Source organism: Notamacropus eugenii, chromosome 2, assembly GCF_028372415.1.
Source record: "Notamacropus eugenii isolate mMacEug1 chromosome 2, mMacEug1.pri_v2, whole genome shotgun sequence".
NCBI classification, from domain to species: Eukaryota; Metazoa; Chordata; class Mammalia; order Diprotodontia; family Macropodidae; genus Notamacropus; species Notamacropus eugenii.
This window is the reverse complement of record NC_092873.1, coordinates 523,328,239-523,347,836: the sequence shown is the minus strand read 5'-3', so window position 1 is coordinate 523,347,836 and position 19,598 is coordinate 523,328,239. Positions and strand designations below refer to the sequence as shown.

At 41.1% G+C, this 19,598-nt stretch overlaps 1 protein-coding gene across 1 annotated transcript in view; it reads right to left on the bottom strand.

Annotated features, from left to right (window-relative positions):
* ATG4C (autophagy related 4C cysteine peptidase) overlaps positions 1–19,598 on the bottom strand; it is an 80,761-nt gene that overhangs the window by 44,271 nt on the left and 16,892 nt on the right. Inside the window, exons 2-5 of the mRNA XM_072649716.1 lie at positions 9,100–9,235; positions 5,951–6,034; positions 3,071–3,310; positions 751–1,078 (exon numbers count right to left, since the gene is read on the bottom strand). Coding sequence (XP_072505817.1) covers positions 751–1,078; positions 3,071–3,310; positions 5,951–6,034; positions 9,100–9,175 — 728 coding nt within the window. The 5' untranslated portion in view covers positions 9,176–9,235. The remainder of the gene's footprint in view (positions 1–750; positions 1,079–3,070; positions 3,311–5,950; positions 6,035–9,099; positions 9,236–19,598) is intronic.

Below are 19,598 nucleotides of genomic sequence, written 5' to 3'. Positions count from 1 at the left end.
AGTCCCATACATTTACAGTTCACAAGAATTTGATGTGTGCAAAGAAATGCTGAAAACATCAATTTTAGCTCTGACATTTCATTACACTATCAGTACATTACAGCCCCCAGGTTACAGTATTAAAAAAAAATCTATAATGTTATGCATGTTCCAAGGTTGAAAGAGTTGTTAGTTTTTAGAACATTTCAATAAGGTGCTCTATCGACTGAAAGCCTGAGCTTTAAAGAGACCTTGGCCATTTGCAACCAACAAGGGGGAAAGTGGCCTGTCTCAGTAAATAAACTGAGCAGGGCAAGAGCAGGCTGCAACTCAGCTGAGCTTTCTCTGCTTCGCAAATAAAAAGAATTCTTGATAGTAACGTCTTATAACTGTTAAAAATTAAAAGCTCTACTACATCTAAAGCAGGGGTGGGGAACCTGCAGCCTCGAGGTCACATGTGGCCTTCTGTGCGCCTGGGTGCAGCCTTTTGGCTGAGTCCAAGTTTTACAGAAAAAATCCTCTTATTAAGGAGATTTGTTCTATGAAGTTTGGATTCAGTCAAAGGGCTGCACTTGGGGACTTAGGGAGCCACATGTGACCTTGAGACTGCAGGTTCCCCACCCCTGATCTAGAGGAAAACTCAACATCCTCTCTCTGCACCCCCCATGTCTCTCTCTGTCTCCTTCCTTCTCCCTTCCCCTCTCTCCTTGTCCCCTCAGACATCTATCTGACAAGCTATAGCACATGATGAGAATTTTAAGAGAACTTTACCTTAAAATGTGGGCAACCACAGCTGGGCCGTACCAATCTCCAGCTGTTTTCCCAGATTTTTTCCCATATTCAATCAGCTGATGCAGGCCAAAACAGGCCAGTGGAAAGTCACCGAACCATGAGATGATTCTCCTGTGGCAGATCTCATTTCTGCCTTCCTCATCAGAGCTCCTCCTGCATATTTCTTTAAGATCAGATGATGGGCCTTTGGGTGCTCTTTCTCCCGCAAGCGATGCTTCAAATGATGCTGTGAGTTTTTTTACAGTGTGAGAAGTCCATGACTCAGAATCTGAGTTTTCAATGTCCAGTGCATCTGGCCAGGTCCAGGCTAGAGCAGTTTCAAAAGGAGGTGTTCATTTTTTTTAAACAATCAAACTTTAACAAGACTAAACAGAGACTAAGCCTATTAAAACCAGTAACTGTACCTTGTATTGAGTAGACCACAATTTTCAAATTATACTTTCAACTATCTCATAATTTAAAAGTTTCAAAACTCAGTTCACTAATACATGCTGTGGTAAGTAAATATTAGAGCTACAAAAGCAAATAACATAGTTATCCTAAAAAAGATGTTCACTTTTTTTAGGATAACTACATTATGTGCTTATGTAGCTCATGACTAACTAAATTCATGACTAACCCATGAATTATATCTCAAACTTTAATAGTAAAAAAAAAAATGCTAGAGTAGATAATAATTAAATAAGTCAGTCCAAAATATACCTCACTATTTAGGCAGGAAAGATTCCAAACTAGCCAAAATATCATAGGGAAAAAACACTTTCAAGTCAGACTTCCACATGACATCCTTGAGAATGCTGGAAATCACAGAGCTTCCTAAATCCTGAAGATGGGCAGGAATTTCGTAATGAAATGGCTGATGATTAAAGCATCTTTCCAATCAATTCACAAGAAAAATGAAAATCACTTAAAAGTAAATGTGTTACAAAAACAACGATGCTTAAACAGCAATGAGGGACAGACAGGGAGAGGCACGGTCCTGGGGCTTCCCAAGGACTGCAGAGGGGCACCTGCCCTTTCCCTCCAGTTTAAACTTATACAGCATCTGGAGGGACTTGCCCACCATCACGCAGCCAGGACAGTCAGAGGCAGGGCTCGAACTCTTGTCTTTCCAACTCTGTAGCCAGGTCTCTCTGGCCACTCTCACAAAGTCCCTCTTCCAAAAACAAAAATGGCAAGTGATTGTTTGGGAAAACACGATTAGGGAACAAAGCCCAGGAGGTGCCTGGGAGACACGAGTGAGGCCTGGCACACAGGCATGGGATAAAAGATAACTTCCAGGAAATGGACAGTCTGAAGAGGACATGACTAGTTGGGCAGGAAAGAGAGTGAGCCTGAGGGCCATGCCTGGGCCCCTGAGGCAGGCCCCAGCACAAGGCCAAGAGCCAGGGATGGGCTGCTGCTTGCACAAGGAGAAGTGGGAGAACACGTCCATCGCAGACGCAAGAAAAGACTAAAGAAAAGCCATACATTACAGCAGGTTCCATAAAAGAAGCACAATGACTCTATTAATGATAACTCCTGACTAGCGATCTGATTAACCTCAATTACATAAGTGGATAATGAAAAACCTAAAGCAGCACAGTCAAAGTGCCTTCCTACTCAACATCTTTTCGGCTCTCCCAGTACCTGGACACGGGAATAGGAAGGCCATCCCTCAGATCTCACATGGCCAAAGAGGAACCCAGAAGCCTTGTATGAACCAAAGGAAGCAGAGCCAGGAAAATCATACACCCAAGGATGAAAGACAGAGAGGAAGAAGAGGAAGAGGAAGGGGAAGTGGAAAAAGGGAAGAGGAAGGGGAAAGGGAAAGGGAAGAGAAGAGATGGGGGGAGGGGACAGAGAAAGAGAGAAAGTAGACAGAGAGAAAAACAGAAGAGACAGGAGAGAGAGAAAGAGAGAGACACACACACACACACACACACACACAGAAAGGGGATGGGGGACTATGGGGTAGAAATGCTGCATATGCCATCAGAAGTGGTCAATGTTTCAGCTGTTTCTGCTAAATATTTTTCTTCATTGCCAGGAAAACTGTTGGGGGGAGGGAAGGCAGAAATACAGTGAAATATTTTAAAAGGCTTAGATAAAAAAATTTTAAGAGGAAGGCAGCAGGGACAAGGAATACTACCAATTGAACTTACCTGAGGCCAGGTGTTACTTGCCACAGGCTTGCTAGTAAATTCAATTTGCAGAAGCTGGAATCCAGGAAATAACCATCAGGGAATGTTAACGCCCTGGCTAGAAAGTTTAAGGAGCTCACAAAAGAACAGGAACAATGAAAGGGAGATGGCTTTACCTCGGCCAAGAAAATGGAGAACTAGCCCTTGTGCCAGGAGCATCTGGCCAGTTCTCAGGGTGCAGCCCCACCCGCAGTCTGTGGTCAGTGCAGAGCCCTCAATCTGGGGGAATCCTTCTCTGTAGGTCAGCCAGATTCTAGAAATGAAATCTCTACGAAATTCTTCTACATTCCCAGAAATGACGAGCTGGTCATTTTCCATGGGCCATCCTGATCCGACAGGTGCCGTTTCATTTTCTTCTGTAAGACAAAAAGCACAAGACTGAACTCCACACAGGTGACCACCGTGTGATGGGGACCATTGGTGCCTAAGCACAGACAGCGGAGCATTCCAGCAAGACCACTACTGGTCCAATGGGCTCCTCCCCATCACCAACACTGAGTAAGTATGGAGTAGCAGGCAAGTCAGTGCCCTTTATAAAACAAGCATATCATCTGCCCTACTGACTGCACAAGACTGTCGTAAGGGCCCCATAAACAAAAGTGTTTTATAGACTGTGAGGCATTATACAAACACAGAACATTACTATGAATTTCATTTTCGTAGTAATTACTACTATTGATCTGTTTTATTTTATACATCATCAACTCTAAGATGACAGGAAGTCATTTCAGTCATTGGTTTATGATACAGAAACTGACGTGCCCTGATAAGCCTATTGTACATGAGAGTAAGCTTTCAATGGCTCACACTGTACTTGTGTCATGAATGCCCACACTAAGACTTAAAAAATTCATCATGGTAGGCTACCATGTGATATAATTAAAGACAAGTTCTCACCATTCATTAGTATCTAACAATGATCTGTTGCACTGGTGTTAGCCCTGAAGAGTCTCTGGAGCCAAGGGGTCTCTCAATTGTTTGTAAAAAACATACTGGATTCCAGGGCAGATGCAACCACAAAGAGCACTCTATCTCTGTTCAACAACTTACTGAGAGCTGACATGAAACAAGGTTATGTCCATCAGAGAGACAGAAGTCCTCCAAAAGAGAAGATGAGAAATGTTCTGGGTAAAATCTAAACACAAAGGATTTCCTGCTCCTTCTCCAAACCTGCAGAGGAGGAGAGGCTAATTGCCCTGAGCTTCCATAACTCCACCCTTCTGACGAACTCTTGATCCAGTCAAATTGGTCTCCTTCCTGTTCCAGCACCCATCCCCAGGTTCTCCTCCCCCAACACTTGAATGCTCTCTCTCCTCTCTGCATCCTGAGGTCCCCTAACCATCCTCTGCCTACTTCCAGGACACCAGGTGCACAGCCTTCCCCAGAGATGTGATCAGATCACATATGCCACTGCTCCAGGAAAGGCTGTGTCCAGGTACTCTCCTGGACCTGCTCACCATCCCCATTACTTTCCAACAGAAGGGCCCTTCTTGGCCATGCTCTTCTCCTACATAAAAGGTCTCTCATCTCTGTGGTTTTTGTGGCTCAGTCTCCTTCACTGTTTACATTTCCCACTCAGTATCCAGAAGAATGTCATCCTGGAGGGTAAGGACTGCCTTGGCTTTTGTATTTGGAGCCTCAGGGCTTGACACATGCTTTCTAGGCCCACAGTAGGTGCTTCAATGCCTTGGCTTTTGTCCCTACACTTGCTTCCACCTCTGGGAATCCCTCATTCCATTTCCAGCTCAGTCCAAGTGCTGCCTCCCACAGAGTGGTTTTTCTGGGGCCCAGGGCCTCCTTCCCATCCCCACCCTTGCATAAGTGTGAGCTGTCTCATCTGTCTACACATTCTCTACTCCAGTTGCACGTAGGTTCCTTGGTTTTCCCAGCACCTAGCATACCGTCTGGCACACAGTAGGTACTTTATAAATCTGTTCATTTAAACTGTTGGATTTAACAATACAAAACTTCCTTGATGGAACTCGCAGCAACAAAAAAGAGATTAGTGAATCTGCTACAGAAACTAGCCAGATTAAAAATGCATATTGCTCAGATAATGACATGCAGCTGGACAAGAGCCCATCTAATTAGTCCATCAATATGGGAATCTTGGATAAGCACTCCAGATGGAGAATAAACTGAGTCCAGAATTGGGTAGGAAAAGGACATCCGGCTTGACTTCAGTTGGGAAATTCTGAAGTATTTCCAAAGACTCCAAAGAGAATGCTACCACAAAATCCTTTCTCATTAACACCAGCACTCTGCAGGTGACACCCAATGGCTGTACATCCCACAGGGCTATGGAAAGATGGACAGCCGTCAACAGGGTCAAATGTTGCAGAGAGGTCAATGTCAGAAGAAAACATAAGAGTTAGCAATCGAGAGCTAATTGGTGATTCTGGAGTTTCAGCTGAATGATAACATTAGAAGCCGGATTGCAAAGGTTCAAGAAGTCAATCAAAGCCCATTTGCCATGAGCTTCTACATCTCACAAGGCCTTGACAGCATCCCCCACACACAGCCTTCTCCTTTATTCCAAGTCCTCCTGCTCCAAGACTCCCTCAAACGCTCTAACCCTGACCTGGCTTCCCCAGCAGACTGTAAGTTCCTTCAGCATATGCGCTCTTTCTTTTTTCTTATTTGTTTCTCCAGCACTTAGCAAAGCACCTGGCACACAGTAGGTGCTTAATAAATGTTTACTGACTCCTAATCTCCAGAAATAGAGGAGGTACTCTGAAGGATGCAAAAGAAACAAGACTGGGTTCCTGCCTCATAGTCTTGTTATCCAGGTGGAGAAAAGAGAATATGTTTGAAATGAAAGCAAACAGAAGAAGGCAGCATGTTATTAAGAGCAAGATGTTGTTGATGAGTGTAGCTACTGAGGAAGATGGGCCCAAACCAACCATGGAACAACAAAAATCATTTAAGATAAGTAAACATTCACTATAAATTACTGGAAAAAATTTTGAAACTGTTTACAAATTTTGGACTCTCACCTTCAGACTTGAAATGATAACATTTTCCCAGCAATAATACTGGTGAATTTCTGCTGAAATATGTCTTTGTTTTCAACACCCAGCCTAAAAAAAGAGAAAAGAGAATGCCTCATCACGAAAATATGGCAAGTGAACATGACAAAAGCACTTGCTCTGCCCAACTGCACAATATTAACTGACAATTATCCTTGTATGGGTGAGAAGGAGGGGAGATATTTGAACACAAATCAAAACAAAGGTCTTTTATGCGCATTCATTTTCATTAAAATCAAGTGTTCTAAAAAAAGTCACACTGTATCAACAAAGGGAAAATGGCAGACAACTAAATGTGCCTTCTGTAGAAAGGGCCAGAGAACTCAGGCGAATTCTCAGCTAAGCCACATTCCGATGAAGCATCTCAGAGCACAAAGAGATTGAGCACGAACTGAGCCAGCACCAGTCTCCTAGTCTGGGCACCCTCTTCTCCCCCTGTGGAGGGAGGCCTTCCCAGCCCCTTGGTCTCTTCCCTGGCTCAGGCTCCTATTCCTCTATATGGTTTGCCCCTGAGGGCAGGGACTGCTTCAGGTTTTCTTTGTATCCCTGGCACAGGGAAAACACACATCATAAGCATCGTGGGTGGAGTGATCCCCTTCCCATCCACCTGTTCTCACTGCATCCCTGGCCACCCTTCCCAGCCCTGGCTGTGCCTTCGCTCCCACAGCCCCAATCCACTGGACCATTACTCCCTTTCCTCATACATTTCCAGACTTGCCACCATCCCTCAAAAGCTTGTCTTCTGACATTCACCTGAAGCCCTTGGCTGAGCAGCTCCCTTTCCTCCCCATCCCTGCCCTTCACTGATCCTGTAGAACTCAAGCAGCCCAGCCCACTCAGCTCCTCAACCTTCTCAGTCCCCCCAAACAAGTCCTCCTCTCCATCGTGGCCATGGTGACACCCTAGAGCTGACCACAGGGACTCCGTGCCCTTATGGAAGTCTCTGACGTTCCTCTATCTGACCTCAACCTCTCCCTGTGCCTGATCTCTCCTCAGCCTTTTCTTCCCCCTTACTATGATCCTGAAACCCTTCACCTCCCAGCTCCTCCTGAAGCCTCTCTCTCTTTCCTGGATTTCACTTGCTTCCCATTATAATCTCAACCCTATGATTGCCCAAGTCAGCTCCACACTCTTCTAATTACAAATCCCTAGTACCTTTGCCTCACCACAGCCGAGCCCTTGCCAACACCAGCCCTGTATGACCGCCACTCTCGACCTCCTCAGATCCAACTCCCATGCCACTAACCTGAACTGGAGAAAGTCACGTAAGCATGCTGACTAGGTACAATACAAAACTGTTATTTCACTTCAGGTGAACTCTCAAGGCAGCAAGGGAGTACTTTTCACTTCTCTCAGCTGATTCCCTCAATCATACCCCACAGCCATCTTCCAGACTTTGTCATCCCTCCTCAAGCCTCCCATCCATCTCCTTTTCCACAGAGGACCTGCCTCCTGCTTTTCTGAGAACACAGACCATCCACAAGTCCTTTCCCCCCTACTTTTCTCAAACATTCAACAAGCATTTATTAAATGCCGACTACATTCCAGGCACTCTCCCACGCTTTTGTCTTCCATCAGTTTCTGACAGAGGTGGCCCTTCGCTGCCAAGGCCAATGGCTCTGCCTGTGCCCCCAAGGACACCCCCGCCCCTATCTCCGCCAGCAGACAGTCCTCTTTCTAACTCCCTCCCCTGGGTCTTCATTACTGCAGCTTGCTTCCCTATTGCCTGGAAGTGGGCCTGAGCTTGCTCAATTCTAACACAACCTTCCATCATCCTTGCTGCCCCTCCAAACTGTAATTCTCTTTCTTCTCTATTTGTCAGTCAAACTCCTAAGAAAAATTTGCCCACGCTCACTGCCCGTGCTCGCCGCCCGCACTTGCCACCTCCACTTCTTTCCTCCCATTCCTCAGCAGTTTACAATCTGAGTCACTTTACAATCTGCATCTCAGAGTCCCATCGATCTCTTAACTGTCAGCCCTGATAGTCTTTTCTCACTTACCTACTGTGCACGTGCCCCCAGACTGCATCCAGGAGCCTCCTCTCTTCCTGCTCTATTCTCCCATTCCCACACATTAACTTGTCATCTCAATGCGATGACTCACAGAGCTACACATCTAGCACCAGCCTCTCCCTGGCATGTCCCAAAGGCATCTCAAACTCAATATTTCTCAAACCAAGCTCTTCCATTCCCCCCATTCAGTCCTCCTCCAAATTTCCCTAGATCTGTCAAAGGTACCATTCTTTAATACTCCCAGGTTGGCAGCTACCATGTTATTGGTCAACTCCCAAGGCTCACTCTTTCTACCTCCACAACCTCCCTTCTGTTTACTCACACAGTCACCCCCTTAGCTCAGCTACCATCACTCTTCCTCGGCCTATTCCGACAGCCTCCTCATTGGCCTCCCTGCCTCAAGTCTCTCCCCATTCAACTCCATCATCCCACATCACTGCCCTCTCCCAAGGTATTCCCTCCTCTTGGCTAAACAGCCATAGTTCATTCACCTGATCCTGACATGTCATCGACTTCAGCATCCCCTTTGCTCTGCTCTGAAACTCTAACACGCTAGACAAATGTTAACTCTTCACCATGACCTCACTGCCTTTTCCTAATGAATTAAGTCATTGTGAAAGTCGCCACACTCTCACAGGTCAACGTTCCCTACCAGTAAACACTGTTCACAAAGGATCACAGGAACATCACTATGACACTCCATCCCTGGGGACTTACAGAACAAGTGAACCTCAGAGGAGAATGCAGTCTGCCAATCATTTTTTATTTGAACTGGAACACTGACCAAATGATAGCTAACATTTCCATGGCACTTTAAGGTTTCTAAAATACATTTCTTACATACATTGTCTCATTTGGTTCTCACAACAACCCTGTGAGGTTGGTGCTATCATGATCGTCATTTTACAGACAGGGAAACTGAGGACAGGAGAGCTTATGAGTCATGCAGCTCATAAATGTCTAAGGAAAGGTTCAAGCTCAATTTCTTCTTGACAGAGAGTCTGACCCTTTAGCCACTCGCTGATTTGTTCAGAGAGATTACAAATGGCATCAAAGACTTTCTTTTGGTTTAAATAATTTCACTGTAACGACAATGACACTTACTGTATTTCATGTTGTTCCATGCGGACATAAATTTAGTTTTTAGCTTGTCTACTTCATCTGTCCCAGTGGCCTCCATATTCAGCTAGAGAGAAAGCCATCCCTTGGTTGCATCCTGTGGAGAAGCTTCCTTATCTTCCTTTACACACAAACACAAAAGATCAAAAATGCTCATAAACATTTATCTAAAATACATACATATGTATACATATCTATGCATATAAGCACACACATGTAAGCGCAGTAGATGATGCCAACTGTCCTCATGGCACTTAAATGATAAACACAACTAGGAAAGGGGCTATGAAAAGCTTCAATTTATAGAAACAGAAAGTGATCATATGTTCTATGAATATTTAAGTAATGAAAACATTTAATTCCAAATACACAACAATAAAATTATCACATAAAGGCAAACAAAAAATCTCTTCCAATCGCTCTCGACTGCACAACAAACCTGGTTAGAGTATACATCCCCTACTCAGGGGCTCGTGAGCTACCCTCGCCTTGATTTTATTTGTATTTAGAGAAGCCTACTGGAATCCTCATAAAAAATAGGATATTTTCAGAATGGAACCATTTACTTATATGAAATAGATCACTGTTTTCATATGAATTGGAAACATTTTTCAAATGGAGGCATTTCCTTGCATTCCCAAACTCTCCATCGCTGAAACAGATGTGCAACATGGAGCAGATCTAAGCACTCACCACCCCACAGCCTGTGGCTCAGAAACAGGCCCTCTTGGAGATTTCAGAGATAAGTCAGAGTTAAAAAAAAGAGTGGGGGTTATATTTGGAAGGGAAATAAATTCAACCGGAAAATATTTGCAGTTGTTTTCAATAATACATAGTTTGCTTTTCATGGAAAGAATATTTCACAGAACATTAAAGTTATAAAGACCTCCTCAAAAGTATCGATAAAATTATTTTTTTAGCAAGCCACATTCTATTTTACAATGTTCATTTTAAAATGCTACTAATTATGCTTTTTGTTTTGTCAGAAACTTCCTTCCTCTTGGTCTTAAAATGAGCTATTCATTGCGTAATCAAGTTGTTCACTCTGGTCAGTTTCTGGCCATCAGCAGCGCTGCCCCCACCTCGCTGTCTCCTAAGGCATATTTTCAAAGATGGTTTTGGATTATTTTCCTCTTCCCAGCACTAGCACTATTTTACTTAGTGATCAAGGAAAAAGGAGAAAAAAAGGGGAGGAAGGAATACCAAAAACCACAGAACTGATTCACAGAAATCATCCTATAAACAGTCAATTGTCTACTTACATAAACTGACATGACCAGGATAATTACATAATGATTCATATGAGGTAAATGTTAAGAGGACAATGATATAGAAGAAGAAGAACAGCATGTATTGAGAACTTTTAGGTTTGCAAAATGCCTTACACATCTTAACTCCTTTCGCAACAATTCGCAATAACTCTGGGAAGTAGGTGCTATTATTGTTTCCATTTTACAGATGGGAAAACTGAGGCAGAGAGGGTCAATGACTTGCCCAGGATCTCACAGCTAAATGAGTGAGACCTGAACTCGGTTCTTCCTGATGTCATACTGGACCCTGCAAACTAAAGGCCAGAGACAGAATCAGGAGCGGTACAGACAGAGAGAACTTCTGTGGGGGGAACCCACCTACCAGAGCAGGCCAACGGCTCCACTAAAACCTCACCCTAGAAACCTACCTAGAACCTAGGAGGGGAAAAACCTCTCCAAAGGGGCAGGCAGGAAGGAGTCAAAGGCACACAGGCACAAAGGATGCTCACTTTCTTCATTCCACCACATGAATGCCTTCACAGAAAACAGGCTGCCACATAATATTACAAGTCAGTAGCTTAGTCACAAGAGAGCTTGAGGGTTCAATTCTATAACTTAGGCACCAGAAATTTAACCCAAACTGCAAACCATTGTCTCTATGATCCCTACCACAGCTTTGGTCCCAAAGATCACATGTAAATATTTTGTTTAGAACTTTTATGGGAAAACCCATTTTTCCAGACAAATAATGTTGCCAATTTTGTAGGGACCTGAGCTAGCCCACAAAAGCCTATTTAAGTGACCAGCTAAAGCAGGAGAAAGCCTAGAAAACCAAACTCCTAGAATACAAGCAAGTAAATCAAACAGGAAAATAATAAAACTTAAAAATAGCTTTTTATTCCTTTTGTGAATGCTGACAGGAGAGAAGAAAACAACTTTAACTGGAGGAAGATGAAAAGGTGGGAGGAAATTTTGAGGAAGATTCTTTTTTTTTTAATTTTATTTTTTTTAATGTTCTACAATCACTACCATAAAACTTAGATTTTTACCCCCCCACACTTACCCCCATCTACCCCCTCCCTCCCCACGATAGCATACAATTCTATATAGGACCTACATATACTTTCCTATTGAATACATTTTCACTATAGTCATGCTATGTAGACGAACTAAAATAAATGGAAGAAATCATATAACAAATCAAAACATAATACACACACACACACACACACACACACACACGATCTGCTACATTCTGCGAATGACTTCCATATTTCTCTCTCTGAGTGTGGAAGGCATTTTGCCTTGAGAACCACCTTTGGGATATTTTTTTTTTATAAGAAGTTTTTGCGTTATTACGAAATTCCAAGTCTACCAGAAAAAACTCTCGCGCACTGTGGTCGTTGCTGTGCACAAAGTTCTCCTGGTTCCGCTCCTTTCACTCAGCATCAGATCATATAAGTCCTTCCAGGCCTCTCTGAAGTCTTCGTGTTCATCATTTCTTATGGTGCAATAGTATTCCATTACATTCATATACCATAATTTATTCAGCCATTCCCCAATTGATGGGCATCCCCTTGACTTCCAGTTTTTGGCAACTACAAAGGGTGCTGCTATAAATATTTTTGTACATGTGGGACCCTTTCCCATTTTTATGATCTGTTGGGGATACAGTCCTAGTAGCAATATTGCTAGGTTCAAAAGGTATGCACATTTTTGTAGCCCTTTGGGCATAGTTTCAAACCGCTCTCCAGAATGGTTGGATGAGCTCACAGCTCCACCAACAATGAATTAGTATTCCAACTCTCCCACATCCTCTCCAACATTTATCATTTTCTTGTTCTGTCATGTTTGCTAATCTTATAGGTGTGATGTGGTACCTCAGAGTTGTTGTGATTTGCATCTTTCTAATCAAAAGTGATTTGGAGAATTTTTTTATATGATTATAGATATCTTTAATTTCTTCCTCTGAAAATTGCCTGTTCATATCCTTTGACCATTTATCAACTGGGGAATGACTTGTATAGTTATACATTTGAGTCAGTTCTCTATATATTCTAGAAATGAGGCCTTTATCCCCGAGATTAGCTGTAAAAATTCTTTCCCAATTTACTACATCCTTCCAAATTGTGGTTGCATTGGTTTTGGTTGTGCAAAAACTTTTCAGTTTAATATAATCAAAATTATCTATCTTGCATTTCATAATGTTTTCTATCTCTTCTTTAATAAAAAATTCTTCCCTTCTCCATAAATCTGATAAATACACTATTCCTTGCTCTTCCAGTTTGTCCATGGTATCAATCTTTATACCTAGGTCATGTATCCATTTGGACTTTATTTTTGTGTACAGCATCAGGCATGGATCTCTCCCTAGTTTCCACCATACTGTTATCCAGTTTTCCCAGCAATTTTTGTCGAACAGTGAGTTCTTATCCTAGAAGTTGGGGTGGAAGACTCTGCATATGATCTCTGAAGAACATTAGAGTATGTCACTGATTCTTTTCCACATCTAATTTCATTTTTTAAAAAGTTTTCTTCTAGGCATGGTGTAGTAGATGGTGTAGTAGAAAAACGGACTTGTAGGAGCTCCCCCACATAGCCCATAAAATATCTGTAAAAAATGACTCTAAACAAATTCTAGAGCAGCAGAAGCCACAAAACAACAGCATGAAAGAGATTTCCAGCCCAAGATAGCTGGAAGGCTGACAGGAAAGGTCTATCACACTGGATGCGAAGCAGAGCACAGCCCAGAGTGGGCCACATGGCACAGCAGGGACAGGACCCAGAACAGATTTCAGGGAGCCACCAGCAGTACCAGTTCCCAGATTGCACAACCCACAAACGACAAAGACATCTTCAAAGTCAGTGAGAAAACTCCTTCACCCAGGAGAAGGGAACATGGTCTGGATGGCTGGCAGCAGCCACTGCTGCAGCAGCATTCATTTTTGAAGTCCTCCCCTTAAAGTCCCTGAGGGAATTGAGCTGCTGATCTGAATCTCAGCCCTGAGCACAACCCTGGGGTGAGGAAAAGCACTGGCATGGTAGAGCTGGAGGTGGTTGTGGAAAGGGAATTCTACTCACAGATTCTGGGTAAAAAAGTTTTTGGTTGCCCCCACATCAGTGCGTAGGCCAGGAGATGAGTAAACTCCTCCCCCTTGATTGTGCCACTTTGCCAGAACTGAGTACTTACAGGTCCCCAGATTATACCCTCCTCTTGACAAAGGACTCAAAAGTCAAGTAACTGGCTGGGAAAATGCCCAAGAACGGGCGAAAAAATAAGACTATAGAAGGTTACTTTCTTGGTGAACAGGTATTTTCTTCCATCCTTTCAGATGAGCAAGAACAATGCATACCATCAGAGGATGTCAAGGCTCCTGCATCCAAAATCTCCAAACTAAATATGCAGTGGTCTCAGGCCATGGAAGAGCTCAAAAAGGATTTTGAAAATCAAGTAAGAGAGGTGGAGGAAAAACTGGGAAGAGAAATGAGAGTGATGCAAGAAAATCATGAAAAGCAAGTCTACAGCTTGCTAAAGGAGACCTTAAAAAATGCTGAAGAAAATAACACCTTTAAAAATAGGCTAACTCAACTGGCAAAAGAGATCCAAAAAGCCAATGAGAAGAACGCTTTAAAAAGCAGAATTAGCCAAATGGAAAAAGAGGTTCAAAAGCTCACTGAAGAAAATAGTTCTTTAAAAATTAGAACAGAGCAGATGGAAGCTAATGACTTTATGAGAAACCAAGAAATTACAAAACAAAACCAAAAGAATGAAAAAATAGAAGATTGTGTGAAATATCTCGTTGGAAAAACAACTGACCTGGAAAACAGATCCAGGAGAGACAATTTAAAAATTATGGGACTACCTGAAAGCCATGATCAAAACAAGAGCCTAGACTTCATCTTTCATGAAATTATCAAGGAAAACTGCCTTGATATTCTAGAATCAGAGGACAAAATCAATATTGAAAGAATTCACCGATCACCTCCTGAAAGAGATCTGAAAAGAGAAACTCCTACAAATATTGTAGTCAAATTCCAGAGTTCCCAGGTCAAGGAGAAAATACTGCAAGCAGCTAGAAAGAAACAATTCTTGTATTGTGGAAATACAATCAAGATAACACAAGACCTAGTAGCTTCTACATTAAGGGATCAAAGGGCTTGGAATAGGATATTCCAGAAGTCAAAGGAACTAGGACTAAAACCAAGAATCACCTACCCAGCAAAACTGAGCATAATATTGCAGGGGAAAAAAATGGTCATTCAATGAAATCAAGGACTTTCAAGCATTCTTGATGAAAAGACCAGAACTGAAGAGAAAATTTGACTTTTAAATACAAGAATCAAAAGAAGCATGAAAAGGTTAACAGGAAAGAGAAATCATAAGGGACTTTCTAAAGTTGAACTGTTTGCATTCCTACATGGAAAGATAATATTTATAACTCTTGAGACTTTTCTCAGCATCTGTGTAGTTGGAGTGATTATACACACACACACACACACACACACACACACACACACACACACACATATATACACATATATACATAGAGAGAGACAGAGAGCACAGGGCGAGTTGATTAAGAAGGGATGATATCTAAAAAAAATAAAATTAAAGGGTGAGAGAGGAACATATTGGGAGGAGAAAGGGAGACATGGAATGGGGCAAATTATATCTCATAAAAGAGGCAAGAAAAAGCTTTTTCAATGGAGGAGAAAAGGGAGGAGGTGAGACTCTCTTCACATTTGGCTTAAGGAGGGAATAATATGCTCACTCAATTTGGTATGAAAATCTATCTTACACTACAGGAAAGTGGGGGAGAAGGGAACAAGTGGGGTAGGAGGGATAATAGAAGGGAGGGCAAATGGGAGGAGGGAGTAATTAGATGTAAACACTTTTGGGGAGGGACAAGGTCAAAAGAGAAAATAGAATAAATGAAGGGCAGGATAGGATGGAGGGAAATATAGTTAGTCTTATACAACATGACTATTATGGAAGTCTTTTGCAAAACTACACATACACAGCCTATATTGAATTGCTTGCCTTCTCAGTGGGGATGGGTGGGGAAGGACAGGAGAGAAGTTGAAACCCAAGTTTTAGGAACGAATGCAGAGAATTGTTAAGGGAAGGGAAGGGTATGATAGAAGGGAGGGCATATTGAGGAAAGGGGTAATCAAAATGCAAGGTGTTATGGGGTAGGGAGGGAGAGATGGGGAGAAAATTTGGAACTCAAAATTTTGTGGAAATCAATGCTGAAAACTAAAAATAAATAAACTTTCTTTTTTATGCATTGAAGAAAAAAATAAAAATAAAATGTTTTCTTCTATACCAAAATAGCACTGCAGATATTTATCAGACATTCTGATCAAAGGAAAATGGCTAATAGAATGTGTAGACACCAGAAAACGATTGCCTTAATAAGCACTTCAAGCCTAAAGTGTCAGAAGAGGAAAATCAGGGACTGAAACCTGGAGTAAGGCAAGTCTCTCAATTGGCTCCCAGAGAGGACCGGCAGATCAGGGCACTTGGGTTACTGCTATCCAGAAAGGAGTGGGAGCTATAGCAGTTTTTGGGCAGCTGGGGTTGTGGGGAGGCAAAGACCACAGAAAGAAGGCAGTAAACAGAAGGCCACTTATATAGAGGAAGTTCACACCTTGAGCACAGGGCCTGGAGTCAGGAAGACTCATCTTTCCTGAGTTCAAACCCAGCACCAGATACTTACTACCTGTGGGAGCCTGAGCAAGTCACTTCACCCTGTTTGCCTCAATCTCTCATCTGTAAAATGAGCTGGAGAAAAAAAATGGCAAACCACTCCACTGTCTCTGCCAAGAAAACCCCAAAGGAGGTCACAGAGTCAGAAATGACTGAAAAAAATGACTGAATAATATGTGTGTATACATATATATATACATATACACATATAACAGTTAACAGATACATGTACACATATATGTGTGTATATATACCTATACACATACAGATGGATAGGCAGATAAATAGATAGACTGATAGATTAGATAGACACACAGAGAGAGGAGAGAGAGAGAGAGAGAGAGAGAGAGAGAGAGAGAGAGAGAGAGAGAGAGAGAGAGAGAGAGAATGTTAATTGTGTATATATCTGGGATACCAAATCCTTATCAGAGAAATTCGATACAAACTTTTTTTTTCCAATTCAACCACTCCCCTTCTCATTGTATTCATTCATTTTGTCTATGCAGAAGCTTCTCAGTTTCAGGTAATCAAAGTCAACCTTTCATTAAGAATGTATCTCCTGCCCACAGCTGTAGTACATGATCAGCTTCTCTGCTAAGTTCTTTAAGGTGTGGTCTTTAGTATTAAGGTCATGTATCCACTTGAAATGTATCGTGGACTGGCATAGGTGCTGATCTAAATAACTGATCTAATTTCTCAGCCTGCTTTAGTTTTCCCAACAGTTTGAATCAAATAGGGAGCTTTTGTTTTGTCCTTCCTTGAACACTGGATCCTTAAGTTCCAGTGACCTACCTTTGTTTTTCAATCAGCACCAGATGGTTCTGATGACTTTTGCTTTATAAAATAGTTCAGGTCTGGAAGTGCTGTTCCCCTTTCCTCCCTGCCTCTTTTCATTATTTCCCTTGATATTTTAGATTCTTTTTCTTCCAAAGGAATTTGTTATTATTTTATCAAGTTCAGTTAGGTATCCCTTTGATAATTTGATGTAATATTAAAAGTAAAAATTAATTGGGGTAACATTTGCATTTTCATTATATTGGCATGACCAAGCCATAAACATTGAATATTCTTCCAGTCATTTATTCTTTTTATTTAGGAGCATTTTTTAATTGACTCTATGAAAGTATTTTGTGTGCTTTGGTGTATCAATCTCAAATACTTTATGCATTCTGTAGTTATTTGGAATAGGATTTCCCTTTCCATTGTTGCCTCCTTGATTTTTTTATATTCAAATGCTGTTGATTTTGAGGGACGGGGGAGTAAGTGACTTGCCCAGGGTCACACAACCAGTAAGTGTCTGAGGCCAGATTTAAACTCAGATCCTCCTGAGAACAGAGCTAGTGCTCTATCCATTGCACCATCCTGCTGCCACAGTGCTGACGACTTCTGAGGGTTTATCTTTAAGCCTACAACTTGCTAAAGTTACTGTCTCAATTTGTAAGTTTTTTGATTCCCTTGGATTTTCTAAGTTAATCATCATACAATCAGCAAACAAAAATAGTTTTTAATTTCTCTTTACCTGTCTTTGCACCTTTAATTTCTTTCTATTGTCTTATCGCTATTGCTATATCAAGCAATAGTGGAGAGTGTATGCACCTTTGCGCTTTCCATATGGAATTTACTGCTATATAGAATATATATAATACTAGAAAAGGTTCTAGGGTATCCTCCTTCCATATGATACATGTTTTTGGTTTTGAGTACTTTCTATGATATTTTTTCAAAAGGTCTCTCTATGCCTACATTCTGTAGGCTGTTTATCATAGATGAGGGTTGTATTTTATTAAAGGCTTTTTCTGCATCTATTCAGATAATTGGGCAGCTTTGGATTATTTTTTTTCTTTTTCATACAGTCACGTTGATCATTTTCCTAATGTTGAACTATCCTTGGGTCACTGATACAAATCCAAGTTGGCCACGATAAATGATTTCTGGAATGAATCGCTTTAGTCTGTTTGATAGAATTTTGTTTAAATATTTTGAATCAAGATTCATTCATCATACTGGTCTATAGTTCTGTGTTTTGTCCTTCCTTGGTTTGGGTCTTAGGGCTATCTTAGTCTCATAAGAGGAATCTAGTAGAGTACTTTCTTTCTTAATTTTTGAAAATAACTTTATAGCACTGGCACTATGTAAGTGCTCTTTAAAAGGTTATAGAATTCAACTGTCAGTCCATCAGGAAAAGGAGCTTTGTTTCCCCACTCTGGTAAGCCTTTGTAGCTGGTTTCTATTTCCTTTTCTAAGCTTGGATTACTTAAAACCTCTGCTTCTGTTAGTTTAAGTGTTTTGCATTGTTAAGGTATGCCTCTAATTTGTGTTCTCGGTCTTGTTAGGATTAAATGGGCTGATAATTCTTTCTATTTCTCCTTGTGTTAATTCACCTTGTTTGCCATTTTATTGAGCTGATTTTTGTTCTTTTTAAAAAATCAGACTGGCTAAAGGTTTATCAACTTCATTAGTCTTTCAAAGAATCAGTTTTTGGTTTTACTTCTTCCCATAGTTTTTTTGGTTTCCAATTTACTTCCCCTATAATTTTTAACATGTCCAGTTTGGTGCTTGTTTTAGGTTATCCAGTTCATTAATCCTCTCTTTTTCTATTTTGTTAATATCTGTTTATAGAGCTTTGTTCTCCCTAAGGACTGCTTTAGCTTCTACCCCAACATTCTGTATGTTCTTTTATTATCATTTACTTTAACAAAATTATTTTTCTATAATTTGTTTTTTGACTCATTCATTATTTAGGATTTCATTAAGTTTCCATTTGAGTCTACCTTTTGTTCATGCTCCCTGAGACGATTACTATTTTTAATTATGTTGTACCCAGTAATGGATGTTTACTAGTTCTACCTCTTAAATTTTTTTAAATTTATAAATTTTATGTTGTAAATATCTCTATGCCCTAATGCACAGTCAATTTCTGCACATGATACTAAGTCCTATATCTTTAACAGTTCCATTTTAGCTCTAGTTTCTCCACCAATTTGTTGAATTCCATATTTTTCCCTTTCTTACACTTTCTTTTAGACTTGCCCAGAACGGAGAGGGGGACACTGAAACTTTCTAGTACTCTTACATTACTCTGTGTCTTTGTGTTGTTCAGTTCATCTTATCTTTATAAATTTAGATGCCAAGGCATTTGTAGCATGTCGGTTTGACATCTGTATTCACACTCATTTGCTGTCAATGGTTCCTTTCAGCAAAAGGTAATTTCCTTGTTTATTCCTTTTAGTTGTGAATATCTGATACATAACTGTAACACTTGCTTTTTTGGATTTATCCAATACATAATAAATTTTTCCACTCATTTTTATTCTGCATATCTTTGGGTTGGTTTTTTTTAATGTTTCTTATAAGCAACAGAATACAGGGTTTTGTTTTCTTATCCAATCTTTTTTTTGTATTTTATTGTATTGTTAAGTGCATTCACATTTAAAATATGAGTTGGGATTATATTTTTCCCCATTTGCCTCAAATAGTGGACGGTTCTAAACAAGGCTCTATGATACTGTCCTACAGATGCTGCG